Raw genomic sequence first — 24,698 nt, 5'->3', positions numbered from 1 at the left:
CTGATGAAGACAGCTTGTCTGTCCAAACGTAGACATTAATATTTTTACATCTGAGCCTAAGATGGTGATCTGACCAGAGAAAGATGGTTTCTCCTTTTATTTTGAAGATGACAGCTTGTCTGTTATTAACCAATGATATCGGCCAGGAAAACAATGATATCAGGCCATGTGATTAACAAGCATTCCTAACCTAGCCCCCATGATGGAACTGGAATGATGCTTTTAACACAGCATTCCTAACCTTTGCCCCTATGATGGAACTGGAATGATGCAACACAGCATTCCTAACCTGAGCGCCGAGCCCTCCTTTTATTTTGAAGATGGAACTGGAATGATGCAACACAGCATTCCTAACCTAGCCCCTATGATGGAACTGGAATGATGCAACACAGCATTCCTAACCTAGCCCCTATGATGGAACTGGAATGATGCAACACAGCATTCCTAACCTAGCCCCTATGATGGAACTGGAATGATGAGATAGACCATCTTCTTCTAGCCCCTATGATGGAACTGGAATGATGAGATAGACCATCTTCTTCTAGCCCCTATGATGGAACTGGAATGATGAGATAGACCATCTTCTTCTAGCCCCTATGATGGAACTGGAATGATGAGATAGACCATCTTCTTCTAGCCCCTATGATGGAACTGGAATGATGAGATAGACCATCTTCTTCTAGCCCCTATGATGGAACTGGAATGATGAGATAGACCATCTTCTTCTAGCCCCTATGATGGAACTGGAATGATGAGATAGACCATCTTCTTCTAGCCCCTATGATGGAACTGGAATGATGAGATAGACCATCTTCTTCTAGCCCCTATGATGGAACTGGAATGATGAGATAGACCATCTTCTTCTAGCCCCTATGATGGAACTGGAATGATGAGATAGACCATCTTCTTCTAGCCCACGATGTCTGCTGTGTGCATCGATCTGGAAGTTTCAAAGGAAGATAGCAAAATGGCCATATGCTGTGCTGCTATTATTTCCTGAGGGGAGAAAATTAAATCTTTCAATACCACAAACCTAATTACTCATTTGAAAGTGCATCACCCCCAGACCTTCAGCGACTACTAAAAAACTGAAGCGCACACTTCCAGCAACTAAACACACTTCCAACAACTAAACACACTTCCAACAACTAAACACACTTCCAACAACTAAACACACTTCCAACAACTAAACACACTTCCAACAACTAAACACACTTCCAACAACTAAACACACTTCCAACAACTAAACACACTTCCAACAACTGAACACACTTCCAACAACTAAACACACTTCCAACAACTAAACACACTTCCAACAACTAAACACACTTCCAACAACTAAACACACTTCCAACAACTGAACATACTTTCAACAACTAGTTGAAAGTCAGATGAAAGAGTAAGAACATTTCAGAAGGAGACAACTCAAAGGCGAAACCCATTAATGGCAAGATAATGGAGTTCATTGCCCTTGACAACCCACCGGTCTCTGTCGTGGGTTATGTTGGCTTTTGTCGACTGGTGGAGCACCTCGAGCCCCGGTTCACACTACCAAGTGATTCGGTGGCATTCTCTTTGAGCCTCTTTACTGTGTCTCCACAATGCTCGATGCTAGGTACAAGGACCGCTACTTCCATACAGACAAGAAACAGGGTTACAACATCCTCAACACAACCCTACAGTCCTACAACATCCTCAACACAACCCTACAGTCCTACAACATCCTCAACACAACCCTACAGTCCTACAACATCCTCAACACAACCCTACAGTCCTACAACATCCTCAACACAACCCTACAGTCCTAACCTAAACACAACCCTACAGTCCTACAACATCCTCAACACAACCCTACAGTCCTACAACATCCTCAACACACCCTTCCTAAACATCCTAAACACACAGTCCTACAACATCCTCAACACAACCCAACAGTCCTACAACATCACTCAACACAACCCTACAGTCCTACAACATCCTCAACACAACCCTACAGTCCTACAACATCCTCAACACAACCCTACAGTCCTACAACATCCTCAACACAACCCTCCTACAGTCCTAACAACATCCTCAACAACCCTACAGTCCTACAACATCAGAACACAACCCTACAGTCCTAGAACATCCTCAACACAGGCAACATCAACACAACCCTACAGTTAAACATGGCAAGATAACCCTGGAGTCCTCATTCCTCAACACAACCCTACAGTCCTACAACATCCTCAACACAACCCTACAGTCCTACAACATCCTCAACACAACCCTACAGTCCTCAACATCCTCAACACAACCCTGAGTCCTGGCATTCTCAACACAACCTACAGTCCTGTCCTCCACAATGTCCTACAACATCCTCAACAAGGACCCTACAGTCCTACAACAGACAACAAACCCTAGGGTCCTACAACATCCTCAACACAACCCTACAGTCCTACAACATCCTCAACACAACCCTACAGTCCTACAACATCCTCAACACAACCCTACAGTCCTACAACATCCTCAACACAACCCTACAGTCCTACAACATCCTCAACACAACCCTACAGTCCTACAACATCCTCAACACAACCCTACAGTCCTACAACATCCTCAACACAACCCTACAGTCCTACAACATCCTCAACACAACCCTACAGTCCTACAACATCCTCAACACAACCCTACAGTCCTACAACATCCTCAACACAACCCTACAGTCCTACAACATCCTCAACACAACCCTACAGTCCAACAACATCCTCAACACAACCCTACAGTCCTACAACATCCTCAACACAACCCTACAGTCCTACAACATCCTCAACACAACCCTACAGTCCTACAACATCCTCAACACAACCCTACAACATCCTCAACACAACCCTACAGTCCTACAACATCCTCAACACAACCCTACAGTCCTACATCCTCAACATGTAGGAACACAGCTCTAATACTTTAATGTTGAACATCCTCAACATGTAGGAACACAGCTCTAATACTTTAATGTTGAACATCCTCAACAGGCAGGAACACAGCTCTAATACTTTGATGTTGAACATCCTCAACATGTTGGAACACAGCTCTAACACAACATCCTCAACATGTCACAGCTGTAATACAACATCCTCAACACAACCAGCTAATACTTTAACATCCTCAACATGTTGGAACACAGCTCTAATACTTTAATGTTGAACATCCTCAACATGTCACAGCTCTAATACTTTAATGTTGAACATCCTCAACATGTTGGAACACAGCTGTAATACAATGTTGAACATCCTCAACATCACAGCTCTAATACAATGTTGAACATCCTCAACATGTCACAGCTGTACAATGTTGAACATCCTCAACACAACCCTCAGTCCTTTAATGTTGAACATCCTCAACATGCAGGAACACAGCTCTACTTTAATGTTGAACATCTTCAACATGCAGGAACACAGCTCTAATACTTTGATGTTGAACATCCTCAACATGTAGGAACACAGCTCTAATACTTTAATGTTGAACATCCTCAACATGTAGGAACACAGCTCTAATACTTTAATGTTGAACATCCTCAACATGTAGGAACACAGCTCTAATACTTTAATGTTGAACATCCTCAACATGTAGGAACACAGCTCTAATACTTTAATGTTGAACATCCTCAACATGTAGGAACACAGCTGTAATACTTTAATGTTGAACATCCTCAACATGTTGGAACACAGCTCTAATACTTTAATGTTGAACATCCTCAACATGTAGGAACACAGCTCTAATACTTTAATGTTGAACATCCTCAACATGTTGGAACACAGCTGTAATACTTTAATGCTGTGCTGGTTGTGTAAGAATAACAAACACAAACTAACAGCTATACTGTAGTCCTGCAATTTACTGTAATGTTGTGGACTGTCTGTTTGTCTGTTCCCCTGCCGACCCTCCCTCCCTTACGTCAGATTATAATCCCCACAGAGTCCAGCAGGATTCTGACCCAAATGCATAATCTAATCTGATTTGGTTCCTGGTGGAATGTGTGTCACAAGCCCCTCCCATCACACCACCATAATCTACCAGCTGATGATAATGATGTGGAGAGTATGTGATGCGATGATGGGAGGGTCAGTACAGATGTGGCAACATGGTGGCTTTCAGGACAAGAATTTGCTGACTCTAGAACCACCACCATGATTCTAGAACTCTACAGCTCCTATCCCTCTAGAACTGTAGAACCACCACCATGATTCTAGAACTCTACAGCCCCCATCCATCTAGAACTGTAGAACCACCACCATGATTCTAGAACTCTACAACACCTATCCCTCTAGAACTGTAGAACCACCAACATGATTCTATAACTCTACAACACCCAACCCTCTAGAACTGTAGAACCACCACCATGATTCTAGAACTCTACAACACCCATCCCTCTAGAACTGTAGAACCACCACCATGATTCTAGAACTCTACAACACCAATCCCTCTAGAACTGTAGAACCACCACCATGATTCTAGAACTCTACAACCCCCATCTCTCTAGAACTGTAGAACCACCACCATGATTCTAGAACTCTACAACCCCCATCCCTCTAGAACTGTAGAACCACCACCATGATTCTAGAACTCTACAACACCCATCCCTCTAGAACTGTAGAACCACCACCATGATTCTCGAACTCTACAACCCCCATCCCTCTAGCACTGTAGAACCACCACCATGATTCTAGAACTTTACAACCCCTATCCCTCTAGAACTATCCCTCTAGGCATGAAGACCCCTGGGATCCTATGACACAGGAAGTAGTTGATACAGACCCAGGCTGGGATCCTATGACAGGGGAAGTAGTTGATATAGACCCAGGCTGGGATCCTATGACAGAGGAAGTAGTTGATACAGACCCCTGGGATCCTATGACAGAGGAAGTAGTTGATACAGACCCAGGCTGGGATCATATGACACAGGAAGTAGTTGATACAGACCCAGGCTGGGATCCTATGACAGAGGAAGTAGTTGATACAGACCCAGGCTGGGATCCTATGACAGAGGAAGTAGTTGATACAGACCCAGGCTGGGATCCTATGACAGAGGAAGTAGTTGATACAGACCCAGGCTGGGATCCTATGACAAAGGAAGTAGTTGACAGTACTTGTGTAGTCTATTTCCTGAAAAAGCATTGCTGTAAACTTCTAGCCCATCCAAATAGACAGTGTGGCGGTATCTCTCTTCCTTCTATGGCAGAGGAGGTAGGTAAGGGATGTGTTGCCATGGTGATCTGGTCCACAGGCCAGGGCTCTGAGACGTTGCCATGGTGATCTGGTGTCCAGGGCGGGGCTCGGAGGCCACAGGAGGGAAGATGTGATCAGAATCAGAAACCCCAACGTGAACAGCAGCTGGACTACCAGAGTTCCTCTTTTCTGCTGTTAACATGTTAAGGTGGCCTTGTACAACCGAGGCTGCTGGGCCGGTAGTTAGGGGGCAGCAAGGTGACCCCTGGTTTAGCAGGGGGGCAGGGAGGGGGCAGGGGGTTGCAGGGTGTAAGATGTGCAGCAGTGGGGCAGAAGCCTTGGCAGAACAGCAGGGATGGACAGTGAAGGGGGGCAGAAGCCTTGGCAGAACAGCAGGGATGGACATTGAAGGGGGCAGAAGCCCTGGCAGAACAGCAGGGATGGACAGTGAAGGGGGCAGAAGCCTTGGCAGAACAGCAGGGATGGACAGTGGAGGGGGCAGAAGCCCTGGCAGAACAGCAGGGATGGGCAGTGAAGGGGGCAGAAGCCTGGCAGAACAGCAGGGATGGACAGTGAAGGGGGCAGAAGCCTTGGCAGAACAGCAGGGATGGGCATTGGAGGGGGCAGAAGCCCTGGCAGAACAGCAGGGATGGACAGTGAAGGGGGCAGAAGCCTTGGCAGAACAGCAGGGATGGACAGTGAAGGGGGCAGAAGCCTTGGCAGAACAGCAGGGATGGACAGTGAAGGGGGCAGAAGCCTTGGCAGATGGGCAGTGAGGGATGGACAGCAGGGATGGGCAGTGGAGGGGGCAGAAGCCTTGGCAGGACAGCAGGGATGGGCAGTGGAGGGGGCAGAAGCCTTGGCAGACAGCAGGGATGGACAGTGGAGGGGGCAGAAGCCTTGGCAGGACAGCAGGGATGGACAGTGAAGGGGGCAGAAGCCTTGGCAGAACAGCAGGGATGGACAGTGAAGGGGGCAGAAGCCTTGGCAGAACAGCAGGGATGGGCATTGAAGGGGGCAGAAGCCTTGGCAGAACAGCAGGGATGGACAGTGAAGGGGGCAGAAGCCTTGGCAGAACAGCAGGGATGGGCAGTGAAGGGGGCAGAAGCCTTGGCAGAACAGCAGGGATGGGCAGTGAAGGGGGCAGAAGCCTTGGCAGAACAGCAGGGATGGACATTGAAGGGGGCAGAAGCCTTGGCAGAACAGCAGGGATGGACAGTGGAGGGGGCAGAAGAGAACAGCAGGGATGGGCAGTGGAGGGGGCAGAAGCCTTGGCAGAACAGCAGGGATGGGCAGTGAAGGGGGCAGAAGCCTTGGCAGAACAGCAGGGATGGACAGTGAAGGGGGCAGAAGCAGAACAGGGATGGGCAGTGGAGGGGGCAGAAGCCTTGGCAGAACAGCAGGGATGGACAGTGAAGGGGGCAGAAGCCTTGGCAGAACAGCAGGGATGGACAGTGAAGGGGGCAGAACAGCAGGGATGGGCAGTGAAGGGGGCAGAAGCCTTGGCAGAACAGCAGGGATGGACAGTGAAGGGGGGGCAGAAGCCTTGGCAGGAACAGCAGGGATGGGCAGTGAAGGGGGCAGAAGCCTTGGCAGAACAGCAGGGATGGGCAGTGAAGGGGGCAGAAGCCTTGGCAGGACAGCAGGGATGGGCAGTGAAGGGGGCAGAAGCCTTGGCAGGACAGCAGGGATGGGCAGTGAAGGGGGCAGAAGCCTTGGCAGACAGCAGGGATGGACAGTGAAGGGGGCAGAAGCCTTGGCAGAACAGCAGGGATGGACAGTGAAGGGGGCAGAACAGCAGGGATGGGCAGTGAAGGGGGCAGAAGAACAGCAGGGATGGACAGTGAAGGGGGCAGAAGCCTTGGCAGAACAGCAGGGATGGGCAGTGAAGGGGGCAGAAGCCTTGGCAGAACAGCAGGGATGGACAGTGAAGGGGGCAGAAGCCTTGGCAGAACAGCAGGGATGGACAGTGAAGGGGGCAGAAGCCCTGGCAGAACAGCAGGGATGGGCAGTGAAGGGGGCAGAAGCCCAGTGAAGGGGGCAGAACAGCAGGGATGGACAGTGAAGGGGGGGGCAGAAGCCTTGGCAGAACAGCAGGGATGGACAGTGAAGGGGGCAGAACAGCAGGGATGGGCATTGGAGGGGGCAGAAGCCCTGGCAGGACAGCAGGGATGGGCAGTGAAGGGGGCAGAACAGCAGGGATGGGCAGTGAAGGGGGCAGAAGCCTTGGCAGAACAGCAGGGATGGGCAGTGAAGGGGGCAGAAGCCTTGGCAGAACAGCAGGGATGGACAGTGAAGGGGGCAGAAGCCTTGGCAGCAGGGGATGGACAGTGAAGGGGGCAGAAGCCTTGGCAGATCAGCAGGGATGGACAGTGAAGGGGGCAGAAGCCTTGGCAGAACAGCAGGGATGGACAGTGAAGGGGGCAGAAGCCCTGGCAGGACAGCAGGGATGGGCAGTGAAGGGGGAAGCCTTGGCAGAACAGCAGGGATGGACAGTGAAGGGGGCAGAAGCCCTGGCAGGACAGCAGGGATGGGCAGTGAAGGGGGCAGAAGCCTTGGCAGAACAGCAGGGATGGACAGTGAAGGGGGCAGAAGCCCTGGCAGGACAGCAGGGATGGGCATGGGGGGCAGTGAAGGGGGGCAGAAGCCCTGGTAGAACAGCAGGGATGGGCAGTGAAGGGGGGCAGAAGCCTTGGTAGAACAGCAGGGATGGGCAGTGAAGGGGGGCAGAAGCCCTGGTAGAACAGCAGGGATGGGCAGTGAACAGGGCAGAAGGAGAGCAGGATGGCATCAGTCTTGGCAGAACAGAAAGGAAGTGGTAGGAGGGCAGATAGACACCCTGCAGTGAGACGAATGGGATTCTGACCAGGAAAGGGAAGGCTGGGAATGAAACTCTCTGTTGACAGACTCTGTGGAGGAATAATGCTGCTCCTCTCAGCCTCCGCCTCAACCTCTGTCTCCTCTCCTCTCAGCCTCCGTCTCAACCTCTGTCTCCTCTCCTCTCTGCCTTTGTCTCTCAGTGAGACTAACCATCAGTAGGCATCTGATCACTGAAGCTGAATGGCCCTGGACCAGATCTAGGAACACAGAGGGAGAAGACAGGAACCACTGGTCAAACTGCAGAGACTGTAGAGACTTCCCAGTTCTCTGGGGTAGAGCTAGAACAGAGCTACTGAGAGGGGGAGGCAGGATATACATGGAGGAACCACTGATCAAACTGCAGAGACTGTAGAGATTTCCCAGTTCTCTAGGGTAGAGATAGAACACACAGAGCTACTGAGAGGGGGGCAGGATAAACATGGATGAACCGGGGGAGGATACTGTGTGGAGCTTCAGACTGTTCCCCTGAGAGTCAGTAGTATTTTGGAGGGAGAAGAAGAAACAGTTGAGTGTTTAATCACCAACCTTCCTGGCGACTGGGGGAGGGGAGGAGGGCATTTTAGTATAGGCTGTTTCTCTGTGGTTTCTCTGAGGACCAGGATGTAATGTTTACCTGTAGTGGTTCCCTGTAGTGGTTCTCTGAGGACCAGGATGTAATGTTTCCCTGTAGTGGTTCTCTGAGGACCAGGATGTAATGTTTACCTGAAGTGGTTCTCTGAGGACCAGGATGTAATGGTTCCCTGTAGTGGTTCTCTGAGGACCAGGATGTAATGTTTCCCTGTAGTGGTTCTCTGAGGACCAGGATGTAATGTTTAACTGAAGTGGTTCTCTGAGGACCAGGATGTAATGTTTACCTGTAGTGGTTCTCTGAGGACCAGGATGTAATGTTTCCCTGTAGTGGTTCTCTGAGGACCAGGATGTAATGTTTCCCTGTAGTGGTTCTCTGAGGACCAGGATGTAATGTTTACCTGTAGTGGTTCTCTGAGGACCAGGATGTAATGTTTACCTGTAGTGGTTCTCTGAGGACCAGGATGTAATGTTTCCCTGAAGTGGTTCTCTGAGGACCAGGATGTAATGTTTCCCTGTAGTGGTTCTCTGAGGACCAGGATATAATGTTTACCTGTAGTGGTTCTCTGAGGACCAGGATGTAATGTTTACCTGTAGTGGTTCTCTGAGGACCAGGATGTAATGTTTCCCTGTCCCTGAGGGGTCACTCTCCCCAGAGTAGAGGTTTATTAATCTGACCCTGAGGGGTCACTCTCCCCTGAGTAGATCTTTATTAATCTGACCCTTAGGGGTCTAGATCTTTATTAATCTGACCCTGAGGGGTCACTCTCCCCAGAGTAGATCTTTATTAATCTGTCCCTGAGGGGTCACTCTCCCCAGAGTAGATCTTTATTAATCTGACCCTGAGGGGTCTAGATCTTTATTAATCTGACCCTGAGGGGTCACTCTCCCCAGAGTAGATCTTTATTAATCTGCCCCTGAGGGGTCACTCTCCCCAGAGTAGATCTTTATTAATCTGACCCTGAGGGGCCACTCTCCCCAGAGTAGAGGTTTATTAATCTGACCCTGAGGGGTCACTCGCCCCAGAATAGATCTTTATTCATCTGACCCTGAGGGGTCACTCTCCCCAGAGTAGATCTTTATTCATCTGACCCTGAGGGGTCTAGATCTTTATTAATCTGACCCTGAGGGGTCACTCTCCCCAGAGTAGATCTTTATTAATCTGCCCCTGAGGGGCCACTCTCCCCAGAGTAGAGGTTTATTAATCTGACCCTGAGGGGTCACTCGCCCCAGAATAGATCTTTATTCATCTGACCCTGAGGGGTCACTCTCCCCAGAGTAGATCTTTATTCATCTGACCCTGAGGGGTCAGTCTCCCCAGAGTAGATCTTTATTAATCTGACCCTGAGGGGCCACTCTCCCCAGAGTAGAGGTTTATTAATCTGACCCTGAGGGGTCACTCGCCCCAGAATAGATCTTTATTCATCTGACCCTGAGGGGTCACTCTCCCCAGAGTAGATCTTTATTCATCTGACCCTGAGGGGTCAGTCTCCCCAGAGTAGATCTTTATTAATCTGACCCTGAGGGGTCTAGATCTTTATTAATCTGACCCTGAGTGGTCACTCTCCCCAGAGTAGATCTTTATCAATCTGTCCCTGAGTGGTCACTCTCCCCAGAGTAGATCTTTATTCATCTGTCCCTGAGGGGTCACTCTCCCCAGAGTAGATCTTTATTAATCTGACCCTGAGTGGTTACTCTCCCCAGAGTAGATCTTTATCAATCTGTCCCTGAGTGGTCACTCTCCCCAGAGTAGATCTTTATTCATCTGTCCCTGAGGGGTCACTCTCCCCAGAGTAGATCTTTATTAATCTGACCCTGAGTGGTCACTCTCCCCAGAGTAGATCTTTATTAATCTGACCCTGAGGGGTCTAGATCTTTATTCATCTGTCCCTGAGGGGTCACTCTCCCCAGAGTAGATCTTTATTAATCTGACCCTGAGGCGTCACTCTCCCCAGAGTAGATCTTTATTAATCTGACCCTGAGGGGTCACTCTCCCCAGAGTAGATCTTTATTAATCTGACCCTGAGGCGTCACTCTCCCCACTCTGTATAAACCATCTCATCCAATCAGATGGCGTATTCATCACAAAACCATTTGATGTTGCCAATTATTTTAATGATTATTTAATTGGCAAAGTTGGCAAATTTAGGCAGGAAATGCCAACAACGAACAGTGAACGATTGTATTCATACGTACACATAATGAAAGAAAAGCATTGCAAGTTACAATTTTGTAAAGTTAGTGTTGGAGAGGTGGAACAATTGTTGTTCTCGATCAAGGTGGAACAATTGTTGTTCTCGATCAACAATGACAGACCTCCTGGCATTGACCACTTACATGGAAAGCTACTGAGGATGGTAGCTGACTCTATAGCCAGTCCTACTGAGGATGGTAGCTGACTCTATAGTCACTCCTACTGAGGATGGTAGCTGACTCTATAGCCAGTCCTACTGAGGATGGTAGCTGACTCTATAGTCACTCCTACTGAGGATGGTAGCTGACTCTATAGCCACTCCTACTGAGGATGGTAGCTGACTCTATAGCCACTCCTACTGAGGATGGTAGCTGACTCCCACTACTGAGGATGGTAGCTGACTCTATAGCCACTCCTACTGAGGATGGTAGCTGACTCTATAGCCACTCCTACTGAGGATGGTAGCTGACTCTATAGCCACTCCTACTGAGGATGGTAGCTGACTCTATAGCCACTCCTACTGAGGATGGTAGCTGACTCTATAACCAGGATGGTAGCTGACCTACTGAGGATGGTAGCTGACTCTATAACCACTCCTACTGAGGATGGTAGCTGACTCTATAACCACTCCTACTAGGATGGTAGCTGAGGGATGGTAGCTGACTCTATAGCCACTCCTACTGAGGATGGTAGCTGACTCTATAGCCACTCCTATCTGTCATATATTTAATCTGAGCCTAGAGGAAAGTCTTTGTCCTCAGGCCTGGAGGGAAGCCAAAGTCATTCAACTACCCAAGAGTGGTAAAGAGGCATTTACTGGTTCTAACAGCAGACCAATCAGCTTGCTGTAAGCTCTTAGCAAACTGTTGGAGAAAATTGTATTTGACCAACTTCCTCTGCAAACAAATGAACAACAGACTTTCAGCATGCTTATAAAGAAGGGAACTCAACATGTACTGGACTGACTGTCTCTGTAGGTCAGGTGGTCTGGAGAAGACTAACTGTTAGAGCAGCGATCTGATGATGATGTGAACTTATTGCTCCATTCTTCGAGACTCAACAGCCCTCTCTCTCTCTCTCTGCTCTCTCTCTCTCCACTCTCTCTCTCTCGCTCTCTCCTCTCTCTCTCTCTCTCTCTCTCGCTCTCTCCTCTCTCTCTCTCTCCTCTCTCTCCTCTCTCTTTTCCTCTCTCTCTCTCTCTCTCTCTCTCTCTCTCTCTCTCTCTCTCTCTCTCTCTCTCCTCTCTCTCTCTCTCTCTCTCTCTCTCTCTCTCTCTCTCTCTCTCTCTCTCTCTCCTCTCTCTCTCTCTCTCTCTCTCTCTCTCTCTCTCTCTCCTCTCTCTCCTCTCTCTCTCCTCTCTCTCCTCTCTCTCTCTCTCCTCTCTCTCTCCTCTAGACCATTGTGTCCTTCCAGGTGTCAGTTAAAGAGGAGGACTGGATCGTAGTGACCCTGGAGCCATCTGACCTGCGGGAGAACGTGACGGGGTATGCTGCCCGGGTGATGGGCGAGCCCCGAACCCACCTGCTACCATTCCTGAACCTGACCGACCCCACCGCGACACCTCTGGTCTTTAACTCCTCCCACCACGGACTCTGCTACACCGTTAGCCTGCTGCTCAGACAGGGGAAGACCTGGTCCAAGTCCATCCAGACTGTATCTGTCCTCACCAGTAAGTATTCAGACAGGGGGAGACCTGGTCCAAGTCCATCCAGACTGTATCTGTCCTCACCAGTAAGTATTCAGACAGGGGAAGACCTGGTCCAAGTCCATCCAGACTGTATCTGTCCTCACCAGTAAGTATTCAGACAGGGGGAGACCTGGTCCAAGTCCATCCAGACTGTATCTGTTCCTCACCAGTAAGTATTCAGACAGGGGAAGACCTGGTCCAAGTCCATCCAGACTGTATCTGTCCTCACCAGTAAGTATTCAGACAGGGGAAGACCTGGTCCAAGTCCATCCAGACTGTATCTGTCCTCACCAGTAAGTATTCAGACAGGGGAAGACCTGGTCCAAGTCCATCCAGACTGTATCTGTCCTCACCAGTAAGTATTCAGACAGGGGAAGACCTGGTCCAAGTCCATCCAGACTGTATCTGTCCTCACCAGTAAGTATTCAGACAGGGGAAGACCTGGTCCAAGTCCAACTGTCCTGAATCCAGCTCAATAGAGTTTGCTTTAGATCAGTCTTTGTTCTCTCATAGATACACTCATGTGCTTGACTTGTTGTGTTTGTTCGTCGTCTCTCTTTTTATTTCCCATTCTTCACTGTGGAGGTTGTAGTGGTTGTTGTGCCCCTGACCAGGTAGTCAGTCAGGCCTGATGGTGTATCTGTTGTCCGTCTGTCCCCCTGCAGAGCCGCGTCCGGTGGACAGTGTGGTGATCACAGACTACCCAGAGGCTCCAGAGACAGGTGTGGTGTTTGAGATCAGCTCCCCAGAGAACAACGTCTTCAGTCGGGTCAACATCAGCTACGCAGAGGGCCGGGAGCAGAGATCCATGCTCTATAAAGGTAAGGCCTCTGGCTGGACAGACTGGAACAACAGGTGTAGCTGACTAGCCCGTTCTGGACAGACTGGAACAACAGGTGTAGCTGACTAGCCCGTTCTGGACAGACTGGAACAACAGGTGTAGCTGACTAGCCCGTTCTGGACAGACTGGAACAACAGGTGTAGCTGACTAGCCCGTTCTGGACAGACTGGAACAACAGGTGTAGCTGACTAGCCCGTTCTGGACAGACTGGAACAACAGGTGTAGCTGACTAGCCCGTTCTGGACAGACTGGAACAACAGGTGTAGCTGACTAGCCCGTTCTAGACAGACTGGAACAACAGGTGTAGCTGACTAGCCCGTTCTGGACAGACTGGAACAACAGGTGTAGCTGACTAGCCCGTTCTAGACAGACTAGAACAACAGGTGTAGCTGACTAGCCCGTTCTAGACAGACTGGAACAACAGATGTAGCTGACTAGCCCGTTCTGGACAGACTGGAACAACAGGTGTAGCTGACTAGCCCGTTCTGGTCAGACTGGAATAACAGGTGTAGCTGACTAGCCTGTTCTGGACAGACTGGAACAACAGGTGTAGCTGACTAGCCCGTTCTGGACAGACTGGAACAACAGGTGTAGCTGACTAGCCTGTTCTGGGCAGACTGGAACAACAGGTGTAGCTGACTAGCCTGTTCTGGGCAGACTGGAACAACAGGTGTAGCTGACTAGCCTGTTCTGGGCAGACTGGAACAACAGGTGTAGCTGACTAGCCCGTTCTGGTCAGACTGGAATAACAGGTGTAGCTGACTAGCCTGTTCTGGACAGACTGGAACAACAGGTGTAGCTGACTAGCCCGTTCTAGACAGACTGGAACAACAGGTGTAGCTGACTAGCCCGTTCTGGACAGACTAGAACAACAGGTGTAGCTGACTAGCCCGTTCTAGACAGACTGGAACAACAGGTGTAGCTGACTAGCCCATTCTGGACAGTTCAGTGTTGACTTATTTGAGTTGGATCGACTGAGTTGAGCAGGTCTGTATTAGGCCATGTTTGGGGGGAGGCCCACCGATCAGACTTCAATGTTTCTTGTTCACAGACACAAGTTGAAGACTTATGTGTTCTGTCCTCAAATTTATATAAAGCAGACTGTTATGTTCTGTGTTATAGATTTCTATAAATCATACCATCATCTTCTGTGTTCTAAACCTCTATAAAATAAAGACTGTTCTGTGTTCTAAACCTCTATAAAATAAAGACTGTTCTGTGTTCTAAACCTCTATAAAGGAAAGACTGTTCTGTGTTCTAAACCTCTATAAGGGAAAGACTGTTCTGTGTTCTAGACTACTATAAGGGAAAGACTGTTCTGTGTTCTAGACCACTATAAGGGAAAGACTGTTCTGTGTTCTAGACCACTATAAAGGAAAGACTGTTCTGTGTTCTAGACCTCTATAAAGGAAAGACTGTTCTGTGTTCTAGACTTCTATAAAGTAAAGACTGTTCTGTGTTCTAGACCTCTATAAAGGAAAGACTGTTCTGTGTTCTAGACTTCTATAAGGGAAAGACTGTTCTGTGTTCTAGACCTCTATAAGGGAAAGACTGTTCTGTGTTCTAGACTACTATAAGGGAAAGACTGTTCTGTGTTCTAGACCTCTATAAAGGAAAGACTGTTCTGTGTTCTAGACTTCTATAAGGGAAAGACTGTTCTGTGTTCTAGACTTCTATAAAGGAAAGACTGTTCTGTGTTCTAGACTACTATAAAGGAAAGACTGTTCTGTGTTCTAGACTACTATAAAGGAAAGACTGTTCTGTGTTCTAGACTACTATAAAGGAAAGACTGTTCTGTGTTCTAGACTTCTATAAAGGAAAGACTGTTCTGTGTTCTAGACCTCTATAAAGGAAAGACTGTTCTGTGTTCTAGACCTCTATAAAGGAAAGACTGTTCTGTGTTCTAGACCTCTATAAAGGAAAGACTGTTCTGTGTTCTAGACTACTATAAGGGAAAGACTGTTCTGTGTTCTAGACCTCTATAAGGGAAAGACTGTTCTGTGTTCTAGACCTCTATAAGGGAAAGACTGTTCTGTGTTCTAGACTCTATAAGGGAAAGACTGTTCTGTGTTCTAGACCTATAAAGGAAAGACTGTTCTGTGTTCTAGACTACTATAAAGGAAAGACTGTTCTGTGTTCTAGACTTCTATAAAGGAAAGACTGTTCTGTGTTCTAGACCTCTATAAAGGAAAGACTGTTCTGTGTTCTAGACCTCTGTTCTGTGTTCTAGACTACTATAAAGGAAAGACTGTTCTGTGTTCTAGACCTAAAGGAAAGACTGTTCTGTGTTCTAGACTACTATAAAGGAAAGACTGTTCTGTGTTCTAGACCTCTATAAGGGAAAGACTGTTCTGTGTTCTAGACCACTATAAGGGAAAGACTGTTCTGTGTTCTAGACTTCTATAAAGGAAAGACTGTTCTGTGTTCTAGACCTCTATAAAGGAAAGACTGTTCTGTGTTCTAGACCTCTATAAAGGAAAGACTGTTCTGTGTTCTAGACTTCTATAAAGGAAAGACTGTTCTGTGTTCTAGACCTCTATAAAGGAAAGACTGTTCTGTGTTCTAGACTTCTATAAGGGAAAGACTGTTCTGTGTTCTAGACCTCTATAAGGGAAAGACTGTTCTGTGTTCTAGACTACTATAAAGGAAAGACTGTTCTGTGTTCTAGACCTCTATAAGGGAAAGACTGTTCTGTGTTCTAGACTACTATAAAGGAAATACTGTTCTGTGTTCTAGACTACTATAAGGGAAAGACTGTTCTGTGTTCTAGACTTCTATAAAGGAAAGACTGTTCTGTGTTCTAGACCTCTATAAGGGAAAGACTGTTCTGTGTTCTAGACTACTATAAAGGAAAGACTGTTCTGTGTTCTAGACTACTATAAGGGAAAGACTGTTCTGTGTTCTAGACTTCTATAAAGGAAAGACTGTTCTGTGTTCTAGACCTCTATAAAGGAAAGACTGTTCTGTGTTCTAGACCTCTATAAAGGAAAGACTGTTCTGTGTTCTAGACCTCTATAAAGGAAAGACTGTTCTGTGTTCTAGACCTCTATAAAGGAAAGACTGTTCTGTGTTCTAGACCTCTATAAAGGAAAGACCTCTATAAAGGAAAGACTGTTCTGTGTTCTAGACTAGACTATAAAGGAAAGACTGTTCTGTGTTCTAGACTACTATAAAGGAAAGACTGTTCTGTGTTCTAGACTATAAAGGAAAGACTGACTTCTGTTCTGTGTTCTAGACCTCTATAAGGGAAAGACTGTTCTGTGTTCTAGACCTCTATAAGGGAATGACTGTTCTGTGTTCTAGACCTCTATAAGGGAAAGACTGTTCTGTGTTCTAGACCTCTATAAAGGAAAGACTGTTCTGTGTTCTAGACCTCTATAAAGGAAAGACTGTTCTGTGTTCTAGACTACTATAAAGGAAAGACTGTTCTGTGTTCTAGACCTCTATAAGGGAAAGACTGTTCTGTGTTCTAGACCACTATAAGGGAAAGACTGTTCTGTGTTCTAGACTTCTATAAAGGAAAGACTGTTCTGTGTTCTAGACCTCTATAAAGGAAAGACTGTTCTGTGTTCTAGACTACTATAAGGGAAAGACTGTTCTGTGTTCTAGACCTCTATAAGGGAAAGACTGTTCTGTGTTCTAGACCTCTATAAAGGAAAGACTGTTCTGTGTTCTAGACTACTATAAAGGAAAGACTGTTCTGTGTTCTAGACTACTATAAGGGAAAGACTGTTCTGTGTTCTAGACTACTATAAAGGAAAGACTGTTCTGTGTTCTAGACCTCTATAAGGGAAAGACTGTTCTGTGTTCTAGACCTCTATAAGGGAAAGACTGTTCTGTGTTCTAGACCTCTATAAAGGAAAGACTGTTCTGTGTTCTAGACTACTATAAAGGAAAGACTGTTCTGTGTTCTAGACTTCTATAAAGGAAAGACTGTTCTGTGTTCTAGACCTCTATAAAGGAAAGACTGTTCTGTGTTCTAGACCTCTATAAAGGAAAGACTGTTCTGTGTTCTAGACTACTATAAAGGAAAGACTGTTCTGTGTTCTAGACCTCTATAAAGGAAAGACTGTTCTGTGTTCTAGACTACTATAAAGGAAAGACTGTTCTGTGTTCTAGACCTCTATAAGGGAAAGACTGTTCTGTGTTCTAGACCACTATAAGGGAAAGACTGTTCTGTGTTCTAGACTTCTATAAAGGAAAGACTGTTCTGTGTTCTAGACCTCTATAAAGGAAAGACTGTTCTGTGTTCTAGACCTCTATAAAGGAAAGACTGTTCTGTGTTCTAGACCTCTATAAGGGAAAGACTGTTCTGTGTTCTAGACCTCTATAAAGGAAAGACTGTTCTGTGTTCTAGACTACTATAAAGGAAAGACTGTTCTGTGTTCTAGACTACTATAAGGGAAAGACTGTTCTGTGTTCTAGACTACTATAAAGGAAAGACTGTTCTGTGTTCTAGACCTCTATAAGGGAAAGACTGTTCTGTGTTCTAGACCTCTATAAGGGAAAGACTGTTCTGTGTTCTAGACCTCTATAAAGGAAAGACTGTTCTGTGTTCTAGACTACTATAAAGGAAAGACTGTTCTGTGTTCTAGACTTCTATAAAGGAAAGACTGTTCTGTGTTCTAGACTGGAAAGACTGTTCTGTGTTCTAGACTACTATAAAGGAAAGACTGTTCTGTGTTCTAGACCTCTATAAGGGAAAGACTGTTCTGTGTTCTAGACTACTATAAGGGAAAGACTGTTCTGTGTTCTAGACTTCTATAAAGGAAAGACTGTTCTGTGTTCTAGACTACTATAAAGGAAAGACTGTTCTGTGTTCTAGACCTCTATAAGGGAAAGACTGTTCTCTGTTCTAGACTACTATAAGGGAAAGACTGTTCTGTGATCTAGACTTCTATAAAGGAAAGACTGTTCTGTGTTCTAGACCTCTATAAAGGAAAGACTGTTCTGTGTTCTAGACTTCTATAAAGGAAAGACTGTTCTGTGTTCTAGACCTCTATAAGGGAAAGACTGTTCTGTGTTCTAGACCTCTATAAGGGAAAGACTGTTCTGTGTTCTAGACCTCTATAAAGGAAAGACTGTTCTGTGTTCTAGACCTCTATAAAGGAAAGACTGTTCTGTGTTCTAGACCTCTATAAAGGAAAGACTGTTCTGTGTTCTAGACCTCTATAAAGGAAAGACTGTTCTGTGTTCTAGACCTCTATAAAGGAAAGACTGTTCTGTGTTCTAGACTACTATAAGGGAAATACTGTTCTGTGTTCTAGACTTCTATAAGGGAAAGACTGTTTTGTGTTCTAGACCTCTATAAGGGAAAGACTGTTCTGTGTTCTAGACTACTATAAAGGAAAGACTGTTCTGTGTTCTAGACCTCTATAAAGGAAAGACTGTTCTGTGTTCTAGACCTCTATAAGGGAAAGACTGTTCTGTGTTCTAGACCTCTATAAGGGAAAGACTGTTCTGTGTTCTAGACCTCTATAAGGGAATGACTGTTCTGTGTTCTAGACCTCTATAAGGGAAAGACTGTTCTGTGTTCTAGACCTCTATAGAGGAAAGACTGTTCTGTGTTCTAGACCTCTATAAAGGAAAGACTGTTCTGTGTTCTAGACTACTATAAAGGAAAGACTGTTCTGTGTTCTAGACCTCTATAAGGGAAAGACTGTTCTGTGTTCTAGACCACTATAAGGGAAAGACTGTTCTGTGTTCTAGACTTCTATAAAGGAAAGACTGTTCTGTGTTCTAGACCTCTATAAAGGAAAGACTGTTCTGTGTTCTAGACTACTATAAGGGAAAGACTGTTCTGTGTTCTAGACCTCTATAAGGGAAAGACTGTTCTGTGTTCTAGACCTCTATAAGGGAAAGACTGTTCTGTGTTCTAGACCTCTATAAAGGAAAGACTGTTCTGTGTTCTAGACTACTATAAAGGAAAGACTGTTCTGTGTTCTAGACTACTATAAGGAAAGACTGTAACTACTATAAAGGAAAGACTGTTCTGTGTTCTAGACCTATAAGGGAAAGACTGTTCTGTGTTCTAGACCTCTATAAGGGAAAGACTGTTCTGTGTTCTAGGGAAAGACTGTTCTGTCTTCTAACTACATAAAGGAAAGACAGGTTCTAACTATAAAGGAAAGACTGTTCTGTGTTCTAGACCTACTATAAAGGAAAGACTGTTCTGTGTTCTAGACCTCTATAAAGGAAAGACTGTTCTGTGTTCTAGACTACTATAAAGGAAAGACTGTTCTGTGTTCTAGACCTCTATAAAGGAAAGGTAACTGTGTTCTAGACTACTATAAAGGAAAGACTGTTCTGTGTTCTAGACCTCTATAAGGGAAAGACTGTTCTGTGTTCTATACCACTATAAGGAAAGACTGTTCTGTGTTCTAGACTTCTATAAAGGAAAGACTGTTCTGTGTTCTAGACCTCTATAAAGGAAAGACTGTAACTGTGTTCATACCCTATAAAGGAAAGACTGTTCTGTGTTCTAGACCTCTATAAGGGAAAGACTGTTCTGTGTTCTAGACCCTATAAGGGAAAGACTGTTCTGTGTAAGACCTCTATAAAGGAAAGACTGTTCTGTGTTCTAGACTACTATAAAGGAAAGACTGTTCTGTGTTCTAACTACTATAAGGGAAAGACTGTTCTGGTTCTAGACTACTATAAAGGAAAGACTGTTCTGTGTTCTAGACCTCTATAAGGGAAAGACTGTTCTGTGTTCTAGACCTCTATAAGGGAAAGACTGTTCTGTGTTCTAGACCCTCTATAAAGGAAAGACTGTTCTGTGTTCTAGACTACTATAAAGGAAAGACTAACTTCTATAAAGGAAAGACTGTTCTGTGTTCTAGACCTCTATAAAGGAAAGACTGTTCTGTGTTCTAGACTACATAAAGGAAAGACTGTTCTGTGTTCTAGACCCTATAAGGAAAGACTAACTACATAAGGGAAAGACCTGTGTTCTAGACTTCTATAAAGGGTAAGACTGTTCTGTGTTCTAGACTACTATAAAGGAAAGACTAACTCTATAAAGGAAAGACTGTTCTCTGTTCTAGACTACTATAAAGGAAAGACTGTTCTGTGTTCTAGACTTCTATAAAGGAAAGACTGTTCTGTGTTCTAGACCTCTATAAAGGAAAGAGGTAACTTAACTACATACCCCACAGACTACTATAAAGGAAAGACTGTTCTGTGTTCTAGGACAGGGAAAGACTAACTCTATAAGGGAAAGACTGTTCTGTGTTCTACCTCTATAAAGGAAAGACTGTTCTGTGTTCTAGACCTCTATAAAGGACAGACTGGTGTTCTAGACCTCTATAAAGGAAAGACTAACTCTAAAAGGAAAGACTAGACCTCTATAAAGGAAAGACTGTTCTGTGTTCTAGACTACATAAGGACAGGTAACTTCTATAAAGGAAAGACTGTTTTGTGTTCTAGACCTCTATAAGGGAAAGACTGTTCTGTGTTCTAGACTACTATAAAGGAAAGACAGACCTCTATAAAGGAAAGACTAACTATAAGGGAAAGACTGTTCTGTGTTCTAGACCCCTATAAGGTAACTAACTACAAAGACTGTTCTGTGTTCTAGACCTCTATAAGGGAATGACTGTTCTGTGTTCTAGACATAAAGGAAAGACTGTTCTGTGTTCTAACTACTGTAGACCACTATAAGGAAAGACTGTTCTGTGTTCTAGACCTCTATAAAGGAAAGACTGTTCTGTGTTCTAGACCTCTATAAGGGAAAGACTGTTCTGTGTTCTAGACTTCTATAAGGGAAAGACTGTTCTGTGTTCTAGACTACTATAAAGGAAAGACTGTTCTGTGTTCTAGACTACTATAAAGGAAAGACTGTTCTGTGTTCTAGACTTCTATAAGGGAAAGACTGTGTTTAAACACTGGCTCCCTGGGACGTGTTACAGCAACATCTCCTTCCAGCTGATCTCTGAAGCTACAGTCAACAGAACCACACTGGTCCGACGCAGCGACCTGACCCATGAACCCCGGCAACACAGGACAGGTAGATACTATATACCCCACAGGACAGGTAACTAACTACATACTCCACAACACAGGACATGTAACTACTACATAACTCACGAGTCCTGGCAACACAGGACAGGTAACTAACTACATACCCCATGAGTCCTGGCAACACAGGACAGGTAACTAACTACATAACTCACGAGTCCTGGCAACACAGGACAGGTAACTAACTACATACCCCACAACACAGGACAGGTAACTAACTACATACCCCACAGGACAGGTAACTAACTACATACCCCACAGGACAGGTAACTAACTACATACCCCACAACACAGGACAGGTAACTAACTACATACCCCACAACACAGGTAACTAACTACATACCCCACAGGACAGGTAACTAACTACATACCCCACAGGACAGGTAACTAACTACATACCCCACAGGACAGGTAACTAACTACATACCCCACAACACAGGACAGGTAACTAACTACATACCCCACAGGACAGGTAACTAACTACATACCCCACAGGACAGGTAACTAACTACATGCCCCATGAGTCCTGGCAACACAACACAGGTAACTAACTACATACCCCACACAGGACAGGTAACTAACTACATACCCCACAGGACAGGTAACTAACTACATACCCCATGAGTCCTGGCAACACAACACAGGTAACTAACTACATACCCCACAGGTCAGGTAACTAACTACATACCCCATGAGAACGTTATTGAGTCAGGTTGTTATTGAACCAGTCAGGTTGTTATTGAACCAGTCAGGTTGTTATTTTACCTTTACTTAACCAGGTAAGTCAGTTAGGAACACATTCTTTTTTTCAATGAAGGACAGATTTGTACCTTTCAGGGATTCGAACTTGCAACCTTTCGGTTACTAGTCCAACACTCTAACCACTAGGCTACGCTGCCGCCCCTAGTCACTAGTAACGGCATTTCTATGGAGATGGCAAACTAATACTATAGGTTTGTGTTTCACTGCAGTGCCCAACCCTCCCCTCAACATCTCCCATAAGATCGTACCACTCAGCCAGAGGGTGCTACCAGGGGGGGTCCCTAGCTCCGAGGTGACCCAGGACACGCCCCGGCGGGCGCGGGATGTCCCCCTCATAGAGGAACAGGAATTACAGGAGAACCAGGAGATACAGGAAGTGATCTCAGAGGAGGTGGTGGGCGGAACCACCCAGGTCTCCTACAGCTCCGCCCCTCAGGGCTCCAACAGCTCGACAGGCTATGCCACCTCTATCTCTAACACTAACAACACAGAAGAAGAGACCGCCACGCAGCCCTATTGGCCGGAGCCCTACGGTAGTCCCTCCCCTACGGATGGAGAGGAGGAGTTTGTGAACGCGGTGGTCCCAGAGTATGAGGACTCCAATGAGCCGGGCTCTGCCATGAGCCTGCCCCCAGAGATCTCCGTCACCCCCACCCGCTTTCCTCCCATACTGCTGGAGCTACGCTGGCTACCCCCCCGACCCCCCACCACATACGACAGGTTCAACGTCTACATCTACAGAGACGGTAAGCTAAAGGCCACTACGGTGGTCAATAAGAACCAAGACCACATTCACAAAGACTCTCAGAAAAGGAGTGCTGATATTGGAATTACTTTTTGCCTTTTAGATCATAATGAATGAGACTGATCCTAGATCAGTATTCCTAGAGTAAGGGCTCCTATGTTTTCAGATGAAGGTAATAGCTGAATGGTAACTGTTGTGACCTGATCCTAGATCAGTATTCCTGGAGTAAGGGCTACTATGTTGTCAGATGAGGACAATAGCTGAATGGTATCTGTTATGACCTGATCCTAGATCAGTATTCCTGGAGTAAGGGCTCCTATGTTGTCAGATGAAGGTAATAGCTGAATGGTATCTGAAGGTAATAGCTGAATGCTATCTGTTATGACCTGATCCTAGATCAGTATTCCTGGAGTAAGGGCTCCTATGTTGTCAGCTGAAGGTAATAGCTGAATGGTATCTGAAGGTAATAGCTGAATGGTATCTGTTATGACCTGATCCTAGATCAGTACTGCTGGAGTAAGGGCTCCTATGTTGTCAGATGAAGGTAATAGCTGAATGGTATCTGTTGTGACCTGTGCTGTTTTGACCTCTCTGAGCCCTGTCTCCCTGTCCTCAGGTAACTCTACAGAGACGGCCACGGTGGATGAGAACACTCATGAGTTCTTCACGGAGCTGACAGAGCCTGGTACCTATAGAGTCCAGGTCACCACACTGAGCTCCGCAGGAGACTGTGAGGCCAGGGAGAGCACCGCGTATACAGGGCTCACCTTCTATCTCAGTATGTATACCCTGACCCTAACCCTGACCCAAACACTGACTCTAACCCAAACACTGACCCTGACCCTAACCCTGACCCTGACCCTGACCCTAACACTGACTCTAACCCTGACCCTAACCCTGACCCAAACACTGACCCTAACCCTGACCCAAACACTGACCCTGACCCTAACCCTGACCCTGTCCCTGACCCTAACCCTAACCCTGATCCTAACCCTAACACTGACTCTAACCCTGACCCTAACCCTGACCCTAACCCTGACCCAAACACTGACTCTAACACTGACCCTGACTCTAACCCTGACCCTAACCCTAACCCTGACTCTAACCCTGACCCTGACTCTAACCCTGACCCTGACTCTAACACTGACCCTGACTCTAACACTGACCCTGACCCTGACCCTAACCCTGACCCTGACCCTGACCCTGACCCTGACCCTAACCCTAACCCTAACCCTGACTCTGACCCTGACTCTAACCCTAACTCTAACCCTGACTCTAATCCTAACCCTAACCCTGACCCTAACCCTGACCCTAACCCTAACCCTGACTCTAACCCTAACCCTAACCCTGACTCTAACCCTGACCCTAACCCTAACCCTGACTCTAACCCTAACCCTAACCCTGACCCTAACCCTGACCCTAACCCTGACCCTAACCCTGACCCTAACCCTGACTCTAACCCTAACCCTAACCCTAACCCTGACTCTAACACTGAAATTCTGTGTTTTACTCTATTTAATTGTTTTAATTGTCAAATAAAGGCCCCAGTGGAGAGGTGCTGGAGCAGCCCCAGGAGCGGCCCCAGGGTGTCAGTATCAGGCTGCTGGGCTCCAGTACTGCAGCGGTGTCCTGGGCCCTGTCCTCTGAGAGCCACAACGGCAGCCTGGTGTCAGTCCTGTCCCTAACCTGCCTCCGACCCAGCCTCAGCCAACGCATGGAGAACACATACTGCAGTGAGGTAAGACTAACTAACCTGCTAGTCTATAGCTGTTCATAATCCTTTATAACCAACCTG

The 24,698-nt window shown here is 46.4% G+C and overlaps 1 protein-coding gene across 3 annotated transcripts in view; it reads left to right on the top strand.

The window, feature by feature from the left end:
• ptpro (protein tyrosine phosphatase receptor type O) overlaps positions 1-24,698 on the top strand; it is a 65,039-nt gene that overhangs the window by 10,791 nt on the left and 29,550 nt on the right. For 2 of the 3 annotated variants that reach the window (XM_042314977.1, XM_042314978.1), the window contains exons 2-7: positions 12,245-12,518; positions 13,202-13,357; positions 21,233-21,385; positions 22,368-22,904; positions 23,520-23,681; positions 24,445-24,641. In XM_042314977.1, coding sequence (XP_042170911.1) covers positions 12,245-12,518; positions 13,202-13,357; positions 21,233-21,385; positions 22,368-22,904; positions 23,520-23,681; positions 24,445-24,641 — 1,479 coding nt within the window. Of the gene's footprint in view, positions 1-12,244; positions 12,519-12,734; positions 12,954-13,201; positions 13,358-21,232; positions 21,386-22,367; positions 22,905-23,519; positions 23,682-24,444; positions 24,642-24,698 lie in introns of those variants that run through there. The other variant, XM_042314979.1, reaches the window with a different exon arrangement.

The sequence above is a fragment of the Oncorhynchus tshawytscha genome, unplaced genomic scaffold (genome assembly GCF_018296145.1).
Source record: "Oncorhynchus tshawytscha isolate Ot180627B unplaced genomic scaffold, Otsh_v2.0 Un_contig_8167_pilon_pilon, whole genome shotgun sequence".
Lineage (NCBI taxonomy): Eukaryota > Metazoa > Chordata > Actinopteri > Salmoniformes > Salmonidae > Oncorhynchus > Oncorhynchus tshawytscha.
The sequence above is the reverse complement of the archived record's forward strand: the minus strand, read 5'-3'. Positions and strand labels throughout refer to the sequence as shown.